This window comes from Zeus faber (genome assembly GCF_960531495.2).
Source record: "Zeus faber genome assembly, chromosome: 8".
Taxonomy (NCBI): Eukaryota; Metazoa; Chordata; class Actinopteri; order Zeiformes; family Zeidae; genus Zeus; species Zeus faber.
Genome location: NC_137195.1, coordinates 10,057,026 through 10,068,310, shown reverse-complemented (window position 1 = coordinate 10,068,310; position 11,285 = coordinate 10,057,026). Strand labels below are relative to the sequence as shown.

The 11,285-nt window shown below is 48.7% G+C and overlaps 1 protein-coding gene across 1 annotated transcript in view; it reads left to right on the top strand.

The window, feature by feature from the left end:
* Positions 1 to 11,066, top strand: part of kirrel3l (kirre like nephrin family adhesion molecule 3, like) — a 13,073-nt gene extending 2,007 nt beyond the window's left edge. The window contains exons 3-14 of the mRNA XM_080005340.1: positions 1,226 to 1,383; positions 3,009 to 3,159; positions 3,585 to 3,690; positions 3,813 to 3,961; positions 4,056 to 4,183; positions 5,432 to 5,558; positions 6,132 to 6,232; positions 6,994 to 7,192; positions 7,995 to 8,102; positions 8,328 to 8,437; positions 8,598 to 8,687; positions 8,811 to 11,066. Of these exons, the coding sequence (XP_079861466.1) occupies positions 1,226 to 1,383; positions 3,009 to 3,159; positions 3,585 to 3,690; positions 3,813 to 3,961; positions 4,056 to 4,183; positions 5,432 to 5,558; positions 6,132 to 6,232; positions 6,994 to 7,192; positions 7,995 to 8,102; positions 8,328 to 8,437; positions 8,598 to 8,687; positions 8,811 to 9,332 (1,949 nt within the window). The 3' untranslated portion in view covers positions 9,333 to 11,066. The remainder of the gene's footprint in view (positions 1 to 1,225; positions 1,384 to 3,008; positions 3,160 to 3,584; positions 3,691 to 3,812; positions 3,962 to 4,055; positions 4,184 to 5,431; positions 5,559 to 6,131; positions 6,233 to 6,993; positions 7,193 to 7,994; positions 8,103 to 8,327; positions 8,438 to 8,597; positions 8,688 to 8,810) is intronic.
* The last annotated feature ends 219 nt before the right edge of the window (positions 11,067 to 11,285 follow it).

The window sequence follows — 11,285 nt, the reverse complement described above, 5'->3', positions numbered from 1 at the left end:
AGGGAAGGAGATAAAGAGCGTGGACGAGGGGGGTCGCCGGGGAAAGGCATGTTGGTTCTAAGTCAGCTGAGTGAAGCACTCAAATGTAATTGTTTTGACAGTTTCAACTTAAGCGGGGCGCGGCGGCTGTAGTGCAGCGTAGTCAATAGGTGGGACACGCCCACACCGAGCCACGCGGAGACGCCCGTCACTCACACGGTAAATGCTGTTTGTCCGAGATAAAGACTCCCTGAACCCCGTAAGCACTTATAAACAAGACTGGGGCGTGGTGCAGCAGAACCTCTGCCTACGTATGCTTGAACTCACAAACAAGGGCTCTTTGGTGAGGAGAATTTGTATATTGCGAGAGAGAGAGAGAGAAAGTGTGTACGTGTGTGTGTGTGTGTGTGTGTGTGTGTGTGTGTGTGTGTGTGTGTGTGTGTGTGTGTGTGTGTGTGTGTGTGTGTGTGTGTGTGTGTGTGTGTGTGTGTGTGTGTGTGTGTGTGTGTGTGTGTGTGTGTGTGAGTGCGTGCGCGCGCGCGCGTGTGTGTGTGTGTGTGTGTGTGTGTGTAAATCAATGTGGCCGGATGAGACCAAAGCAATCCTGCACAGTCAAAGGAGTCAACGGTGGGAGTGCAGTCAGGGGAATCGGCATGGAAATTAAAATCACCTAGCACTCGGATTCCATTAGTGTCCATGCCGCCGCAGCGGAAGGACCTCTGACAATTCAGATACACACAGAGAAATTGGTTCGGTGGAGGGAGCAGGAAAGGCCAGCGCGAGCCCCGTGTTTACGCCTTCCCTTATTGGTCGGGGAGATAGACGCCTTCATCAGGGGTGGCCTGCTCAGCTTGCCGGCGCCGCGTGCGAAACCATGCAAATAAATGAACAAATAAGCAATTCAGATGAAACATCACTCTGCAACAGTACGAGTAAATAGCGTAATAATGCCCGGCTCTGAAGAAAGGAAATAAAGTAGGTTGAGTCCGTGTTCCCTCCAAAGTACAACTGCTCTTGGTCCTTTTCCCAGTCGGTGGCAACATCTTGTTACACAAACACGAGATGATAAAATATGCTTTGCCTCCTTTGCTGGTGGATGTATTGATGTTGAGCTAAGAGTAATATCAAACGCAATATCATTCTCACTTGTTTCACAGACTCGTTCTGGCCTCAAGCCACTGCCAATTTTTTTTTGTTGTTCCCCCCGCCCCTCCCCCCTCTGACGTGCCCGTTTGTTTTTCCACAGTTCCTCCGTCAGACCCGGTGGTGGATGGGGGTCCCGTCGTACGACTCAAAGCCCACACGCCGCACAACCTCACCTGCAGAGCCTCGGGAGCCAAACCCGCCGCCGAGATCACCTGGTACCGAGACGGGGAGGTCATGGAGACGGCAATTTATTCCAAGGTACGGGGGGTGGGTGGGGGAACAGACCTCTCGCCTCCATCAATCAGACAACGCCCACACAGTCTCACTAAGCACAACGGCGGGGCAGCGGAGCTCGATACCACGCCAAGCTATTTGAAATGCAGGTCTCTCTCTGTCTGTCTCTCTTTCTCTCTCCCTCTCTCAAAATAGTTTAATTATTATGAAACTATTTTGTCGTTATTCCCTCTTTTTTTTTTTTTTTTTATACTTTTTCTCCCTCCTTTTCTCCTCTCGACACACATCCCTCTCATGACTTGTTTTTTTTCCCCCCTCTCGCTGCAGCCCCCCCACCCCTTTCACTCACGCCTGAAACCCCCGGCTCCCCCTCTCCTCTCCTCTCCCCCACCTCCCTCCATCTCCTGCTTACACCACTACAGCCACCCACCCCCCCCCACCCACCCCCGCCCCGCCCCCCGCTCTCTAATGCAGCGACACTAGAGCATAACTGGAGCATGCCAAAGCTCAGACAGGCATGAGCGTTTCATACAGTAGACTTTCTGCAGAGGAGAAATCACCCACAACAATGCAGAAACACAATGAGGATGCGGCAGAGCGTGAACCAGCCGCGGCCGGGGAGTGTCACATTTGTCATGCTCTCTGACCACGCTAAACGCCACTAAACGCCACATTTAAGGAGGCGAGAGCCTGCAGTGGAGAGGGGGGTGGGGGTGGGAGCCGAGAGACGGGGGGGGCGACACTGGGAAGATATTACTGCGGGGGGGAGAGAGAGAGGGTTGTGCAAAATCCAGAGTTCAACATTAGGTGCACACAAATGTGTGTTTGTGAGAGAGAGAGAGAGAGAGAGAGAGAGAGAGAGAGAGAGAGGAGAGACTGCTTGGTTAGAGCGAGAGGTGGTGACAGGGAGTGATTTGATTCGATCTAGCATAAAAACGCTTTTTGTGCGTCTGGATGAGGAAGTGAAAGGCCGGCTGCATTGATCCGGCCATCTGGGGAATGGACTCGGCTCGCCCTTGCTCTTGCTCTTTTCCGGAGATTTGTGACACCTCCCCCTGACTGTCACCGGCCAGAAATATAGACGCAGCCATACACTTTCGGTCGTTGCCGCCTGTGTGTATGTGTATGTGTGTGTGTGTGTGTGTGTGTGTGTGTGTGTGTGTGTGTGTGTGTGTGTGTGTGTGTGTGTGTGTGTGTGTGTGTGTGTGTGTGTGTGTGTGTGTGTGTGTGTGTGTGTGTGTGTGCGCGCGTGAGACGGGGGGGGGCACTGAACCGTATCTTAAGGGTAGAAACCTTTCGTCACTCAGGTGTATTGATTCCTGTGAGCTGTAAGTAGATTTCAGAGATGATGAACAACAGGGAGCGCTGACGGGGAGCTCTCTCGAAAAATGTGGGAACAGCACAATATCCTCCAACGCGACATGAAATAAATGATTTAACTGCCTTGCCGACCCTCTATGTCATAAGAGACGCATCTAAATGAGGCGACTGAGACGCAGCCGCCTCAGGTCGAGTTCCAATTGAACCTCTAGTGTGGCACGCTATTCAGGTCCTCTAAACTGAAGAAAATGTGTAAACTCCATGATGTTTCCGGTTGCCCGTATATCTCTCGTGTCTGATGTACTGTCTGTTGTTGTCAACCCCAACAGACACTAATGGAGGATAAGAAGAGGGAGCTGGCTGTCAGTATGCTTCCCATCGTCCCTGAGGATAAGGACTCGGGTCGCACCTACACCTGTAGGGTGCTTAACCCAGCTGCCCCTGCTGGACGACAGACATCCATCACCATCAACGTCCAGCGTGAGTGTCTCAGCGAGCCTCCGGGAACACGCTGGAGAGCATCAGAATAGCACAGCGCGGGAGCGTAACACTCGCCGTGGCGCGGAACAGCGTGTAGACTGGGAAGCGCATTTACTTTCAATCGTGTTTAAAAATGGCCTATAAAAGATATAGACGCCACAGACGTCCATTATTCTACTCAACTATTAAAAAGCAGACAATCCACCAACATATAAAATCCAGTGCAGGACATGGCGTCCCTTAAGAGCCTTAGTAGAATGAATAAATAAAATCCCCTCAGTACCACTTAGAGGTAAATGGAAGTGCGGTCTATTCTGTCAGCCCACGTGCGCCTCCCCTGACCTGAGAGCGACAGAGGTTTACCATCCTACCGAATTGTACTAATTGCAGCTGTTGCAGTAACATCTTCTCATCCCCTTCTCCAGACCCCCCTGCAGTGACTCTATCGGTTCAGCCTCAGACTGTCACTGAGGGCGCCAAGGTGCTATTCATTTGCTCCGCTTCAGCCAATCCCGAGATCACTGGATATAGGTAGGCATCAGCAGATAGACACAGTACCCCTTCCTCCCATTTATCTCACCTGGACACTGTTTATCAGTCAGCTTGATGAAATTGCTCTCAACTCCAAGTCATTTTATAACTGTTTGGCACAGGTGGTCAAAAGGCGGAGTTCCCATCTCAGAAGCCAATGGCGACAGCCTCGAAGTAACAGTGGACCATTCCTATTTCACCGACCCCGTCTCCTGTGAAGTGTCCAACTCTGTGGGCAACACCAATGTCAGCACTCTCGTCGACGTACAATGTGAGTTGAAATCAACACAAATGTCACAATTTATTCAATTTTCCTCCATGTTTGGGATGCATCTGACATTAGTGGTTGTCGTGCAACCCCCTAGTTGGCCCTAGACTGCTTTCGGAGCCCAAGCCTGTGACAGTGGACACAGGGATGGATGCTGCATTCACCTGTGCCTGGACAGGAAACCCTCCTCTAACCCTGGCCTGGACCAAGCAAGGCTCCAGTGTGGTAAGGCGACAAACACAATTCAACACCTCTTCTTAGTGGCAACGCATCAACACCACCCCTCCGGGATGGAATTATTCACACATGGCCAGGAAGGATGACTTCCTTGCACTTCTCTCAGTCCACACAAACACAGACTTCATCACCTCTCTGTCCCTGAGGACCAAGTCCTCCAACAGAAATTGTCCGCCCACTGACAGATTCATACCATTGCCAGGGCAGGGCAGGTCAGACATTCTGTCAAAATAATGAGAAATCAACCAATCAATCAATCAATTAATCAATCAGTCAGTCAACCAACCAGTCAATCAATCGGTCAATCAACACATTGATATTTTGGTCCAGACCATGGCTATAAACAACAGAGATATAACATATACCTCGGCTTGTAGTACAGAATCACTGCTTGTAAAGTATTAAAAGGCCTTTTAATAGTTGACAAACACTTGAGTATCCATTTTCCTAAAAGACAGTTTTGAAGGAGCAACACACGGGACATTTCCACCTTTACTCTGAATCATCTTGGCGAAAAGTCTTCCACTCCACCACACACCATCAGCGGAGGCATCTCATGGGAGCATCTCTCCTGGCAGCTAATCCGATTTCTCAGGCAGTGTTGAAGAAAACACCACCAGTAAAGAACGCTGCGGGATGGCGTAAGCGATGCAGTCATCTCAGAGAGTGAACGCTCTCAGCCCCTCGGAGGGGGAACGAGCAGGCATTTTTCTAATCCACCCACTGCCACCGTGCCTCGCATAGCCACGAGTAATGGATTAATTGGGTTACTCTATAAGTGCGTCGAAAAAAAAAAAAAAAAAAAAAAAGAAAAGAAAAAAAATGGAGAGAGTGAGAGGCGGATGTGAAAAGGGAGGAGGATGGAGTGGGGGTAAATGGATTAATCACAGCTTGATGGAATGGCAGGATCAATGATCTAAGGAGTGAGAAAAGTGTAGTGGCTCCAAAGGCTAAGGCCGACTCACGCCACAGAACACTCGTTTCTGTCCTCACTGTTTAATTACAAGAACCGCACCAGGAGCACGGTCACTCCAGGACGAGTGTTTAATGTTGTGATTAGAGCTCCTTGTGATAAAAATTAAACTCCAGCCGCAAGCATATGTTCAACGGTCAGCCCACCTCTGTGCTGGAGCTGCTACTTGTCTTGGCCAATAAGCTGCCACTGAAAAAAAGGCTCAATCTAATTTTTCCACTACCTCCCACTCATGCCAGGCCTTTCTCTTAATCTTCTTCCAGGTACTCAGTAATGGCAACACTTTGCAGCTCAAAGCTGTTACCCAGGAGGATGCTGGAACATATACCTGCAAGGCCATTGTCCCCCGCATTGGAGTGGCTGAGAGGGACGTCACTCTTACGGTCAATGGTGAGTGCTCACATGCAGCTGCTGTTGTCGTTTTTGATCTTCAGAGGAGAGACCAGACCCCCTACAGGGGGTTACCAGAGATCACGGTGGGGTTGACAAAGCCTTAAGCGATGTGAGGCATACTCCTAAAAAGCTTTTGCTAATGGTCAAATATTGATTAAAAAATCCACAAGTTAAAATATAAATGTAACAAAATCCACGACTATATATTATAATGTATTCTAAACCCGAAAGGTGTTGCTCTCTCTGCTATGAAGATACAAACAAATCAGATAAACAACAACGACTACCTCTATTAAATACATAAACACATAAATACAATATGTATTGTGTCCTTAAAATAGGGGATTTAATCCTATTAGATTTTCTGAGGAAATGTTGGAAACCCCTGGATTAGATGCATGAGAGAATTTGAAGCACAATATGCAGCACAAGTACTGCATACGGGGCTGCATCAGTTTGCTTGCCTGTTTGTGGAGATTTCAAACAATATATACATTTTTCCTCCCTTTCGCTCTCTTTTTGCAAACTTCTCTCTTTGGTCCTCCTCGCTTTCTCTTCTCCTCACACCAGGCCCACCTATCATCACAGCGGACGCCATGCAGCACGCTGTCAAACACGCCAAGGGCAAGCTAGAGTGCCTGGTGGGAAGCAGCCCCCCTCCAGATAAAATTGTAAGTGAGACTGTTCCACACACATCCAGAGCCATCTAACCCCTGCTTACAGGAGAGATCACTCGACATGGACTTTACCCCTGCCCTCACCTTCACAGCTCAACACCTTTCGCACCACGCAACACGTCTCCTCCCCTCGCGCTATTAAATGGACACGTGCAAAGGCACACCACTGCATGCACGCAGTTATAAGTACGCACATAGATACATTGGAACACACAATCACTGGCGGTGAGCACGACAGCGGCATTGCACGTGCTAGAGCTAGCGCACGGGTGGTGGTAGTGGGGGGGGGGTGTGTTCCTGCAGGTTTCAGCCCAACAGTGTTCAATTAGCGGCCCATCAGGCATCGGTCGGCTGACCCTACTGAACTAGCGAGCGTAGGCTGGGCTGAGAGAGGATAATGAGGGTCTGAGTAGGAGTGAGAGACAGGTGCCCTGCTGGCCTCGCACCGGAGACGGCGGAGAAGAGCCTTACTTTGTAGCAGTGCTTCTGCTCAGCCCCCTAGCCCTCCTTAGGCCTCACCTGCAGGGCAGACGTGGGAGGCAGCTTAAACATGAGCCTGTGAGCTCTGTCGGCCCGGGAGAGCCTCCGAGGTTGAGGAAGAAGAACAACAGAGAAAAAGACTAGTGTTCACTTGGAGGCTAGCAGGGAACTCAAACACCACACCACAAGCCTGTAGCTTAAGAATTCCTGAAAATGAAAGGGAGGAAAAAAACAACTCACTTTCTACTGTCTGCCCTCTCTTTCCCCCTCCCCAGGTGTGGATGTTCGGGGACGTGAGCCTGTCCTCTGGTTCCTCTGGTCGGTTTTCAGTGCAGACGGTGGCCAGTGACCGTGGGGTCCTTTCCACCCTGGTGCTCTCTGAGACTCTGGCCCCCGACTTCCAGCTCCGCTACAACTGCACCGCGTGGAACCGCTTTGGCACCGACACGGCCCTGGTCTCTCTCAAGGAGCAAGGTACGAACTGACAGGGCTGCTTATCTCTGCTACCCACCAATACGCCCGTGAAAGTTAAAGTGATGCACCATCTACGCCTTTGTTGTGAAGGGAGGCATCCTGGGTGAAAGCAAAGTACCCATTTTGTGCTTATCTTAATTATACTCCTCCAATCGATATAATTTAATCAGCAGATGGTCCTTTTAATGAATACGTTTGCCCCATAACATAGATATTGATTAGAGACTAAAGTCAATTAGAGGAAGCCACAGGTGTCCGGGGCCGGGCTCCTATTCTCCATCTCTGTCTGTGAGACGGATGCAACATCCCAGGCTGCAAAGCTTTTAAGCGTGCCTGACAAAGGTAGCGGTACGTTCACTACACAACGGCTCTGGCGGAAGCCTTAGTTGCAGCAGACACCAAAAATAAGGTCCTCACCAGTCATTTACATCAACGCAGCCGAGGAGGGTCTCCTGAGGACCAGGCGACCGAGTCTCCTGGAATCTCTAATTAGATTACTGTGTATTGCTTCATTGCATGTCAGGCCTTGTTACCCATCTTTCAAAGAGATTAGAGACAATAGCCAGGCTGGGCGACACCGGCTGTGAGTGAGCCGGGGCTTACTGCAGATGAATTCATATAGGCACTGGCGTTTCTGGGATTAGAGGGGTGAATGAATGGATCTATTTCTCGTGCTTGTTCTCTGATCTGTGAGGATCTCGACAGTGACACCTCCTCTCTCTCTTCCCTCTCTCCCTTGCCGCCGTCCCCCTCCGCCTTCACCCAATACGCTTCCCCTCCTCCACTACTTTTCTTCATCCAGAGGCCCTGCCCATGTTGATCATAGTTGGTGCAGCGGTGGGCGGAGGCTGTGTCCTTCTAATCTGTGTAATCACGCTGGTGTCCCTCTGCTGCCGGCACACTGGCAAAGGTGAGCTCAACGGTTAGTATGAGCATGTTAGAAAACACACACATTCTTCAAATTGCACGGACGAAATTGTGTCTCGTCCAAGATTTGAAAAATGTGCCATCGCATTAGCGATGCATTTTCATACAATATCCCAAATGGGAAGAATTCTGAAATGATTGACCTACTTCACTGTCTGGTCCCTCAGAAATACTAATAAAACAAAACATTTCATCTAAATTTCTCTAGGCAAGAAATGCACACGCCTTTCCAAGAGTGACATCAGAGTTCAGATTGTCCACAGCGATCACAACACTACACGTGGAAATGATGACGAAGAGGATGTGAAAGAGCCCATGGTGAATTTCTTTATAATCCACATTCTAGTTCAGGAAAAATGCACAGTAGCACTTTGGTGTCCTGCATACCCTTTTTGAGTTGTTCTTGATCAAGCGAGGCACTGTTGTTCAACCTTGTGAATCTTTGAAATGTTTGGTATCCCCCCCCCCCCCCCCCCAGGCGCCAAACAGCAGCGAGTCTCCTGGGACATCACGCACAGAACACAGCGACCTACTCGAGGAGGAGGATGACGAGCGATCGGACATCAAGGTAAAACCCCTCTTAAAACACCTTTTGTACACGCTTTGTACTATTGCACATGTCTTCGATGCAAAGAAAAATATCTTCTGTATGACTATTCTGATGGTTGTCTCTGTACACCTGCCCCGCCAGGATCCTACCAATGGCTACTACAACGTCCGTGCCCATGAAGACCGCCATATCCGCAGCAGTGGATTTTCAGAGTACGTGCCAAACACTCGACCAGTCTACACACCATCCCAGCTTCCCTCCCCCAGCCCACTGTACGGACAGCACAGTACCCAGCCTCGTATCTATGACTTCTCCCAACGTTACGCCACCACCACGGGGACCCGATCCACCTACGAACAGCAGCAGGCCGCCCAGCAGCAGGCCGCCCAGCAGCAGGCCGCCCAGCAGCAGGCCGCCCAGCCAGCCAGCATCTACCCGGCCGACCCCCTCTACGGCAGCTCTGCGTACCTTCCTGCCACCTACGGCCGTGCGTTCACCAGCTACGTAAAGCCGGCCTCCTATGAGAAAGTGGACGCCTATGACCAATCAGACCAGGCAAGCAAGGTCTCCAGCTCCTCCCGCTTTTCCTATGCCTCTTCACAAGTGTCCTCCCAGCAGTCTGACTATGGCCGGCCCTCACAGCGCATGCAGACACATGTCTGATTGGGCGAACGGAAGAGTCCAAGGTCAAACAGCCGGATCCACATGGTTGTGACTGGACAAACTGGAGGAGTGAGAGACTTAATTTGATTGCTTGGTCCTTGTCGGACATATTTAAACATTTTGGAGGGAGTTGTTCGGTTTAGACAATAGACAAACCGCCCTTGATTATCTGTGTGTGCCGTCACTGAAAGTGGGATCTACAATTATGGCACCTGTGGAGGTGCGGAGTTGGCAAACTCAGCCGATGGTGTGCCACTAGAACTCAAAAGAACTGCGTTGCGATACCTCAGTTATCTTTGCATCACCACCTTATCCCGTGGAGATATTCTGCTCTGGACCTGGAATGCAGAGGTAATGGAGAAGACAAATCTATTGCATTTCCTGGAATTTTCTCGGTCAAAACAACTGGCGGAGAGCTATTGGGATCCTAAAGCCTGCTCTCTGGAAATGTAAAGAAAATTCTCAAAACATGACCTGTAAAGGACATTTAAAGACGAAGAAAATGTGCAGTGTTGGTGAAAAACACAACATATTGTTGTCTGTCATTTGGTGTTTGTTGGCATGTGAAAGGAATTCTAAGCACATCTGTGTCTACCCATCAACAAAAGACTGAGCTACACAGTGACAGACAAGCCATTCTGCACAACGGGCTAGCTCAACTGATTGACACATGCTACAGGCACTGCATGGGTCGTCTAATCAGTGGCGGGATCCTTTAGGCCTGAGCTGCGTTCCTGGAGCTTTGAAGAACACCCTCTCTGATAATGACACGAGCATGATAGACCAGTCGGCGATGCCTGCAGGGAAATTAACAGAGATACGGAGAGAATGTGTGTCGTAGCCTTCATCTTAACGAGAGACTTTGTAAACTATATGTGTTGTGTCACGCTGGACAAGGTAAGGTAAAGAAAAACCCAAAGACGGTGAGAATTGTATCAAACAGAAGAGGCTGAGTGCCACTGCCCTGCACTTGGTAATGTTTTGCTACTGTGTTTTCAAATTGTGAAATTAAGTGAAGACTATTACTAGAACAATCATAGGCGGTGGTTTGGAAAATGGTGGCAATCTTAAGCTTAATAGACTCGAATTCAGCCTCAAATTCATCGGGTTCCGATTGGTAACAGCGTGTAAAGCAGTCCCACTTTGGACCGTACACTCTCCAGTTTGGCAACACAAGTAGTTTCAATGTTTACAAAAAACACTACTACCCTGAAATACTGACTAAATATCTGTACAAATGGGTGAGCTCATACCTTCTCTCTCTGTTGCATGCAAAATGATGTGTCTAGTGAAACTCTTCAGCGTTTATTTCCATTTCCATGACATGTTTCAGACATTGGTTTGTGCACATCGTGCAGTTGCATTCCACTTTCAGAGACCTGCAGGTTCCAGTCTGGAGGCCTGTACTGCCATTTGGTCTAAAACTCTGGAACCAGGCAGCCTAATTTGAGAACAAATGTCACTATAAGTGAGGGAGAAAAAGATCATCGCTTGTCTTTATTTTTATATTTTATATAAGCCTTAATGTACAGCGTGTAAGCTGCTCTATTGTAAAGTATCTTTATATTCTATACATATGTATCTATATTGATTTTATTTGAGTCTACACATCTTCTCTTTTAAGTTGTTAATTCAATCACTGAATGCAGAGTTACTATGCTTTTTTTGGAACACGACTAATTGCCATTTGTTTGTTTATTGCTGTTTTTTTTAATAATGTATTAAGAATTTTATTTGCTAAAATGAGCTATTGTTGCTTGTAACTTTGTACACATATTTATATTTAAATAAAACCATTTCTGATAAATACATGCCTGGTGTGGGTGCTATGAGTAAGCCAGCCAAAGGAGTCTGCTCGCTGTGTGCACAGGCAAACTGTGACAAACAAAGCTGTCGACAGAGCCAAGATGATGAATACATAAATTTGCGGCGTTGTCTATGTTGATTTTTTTA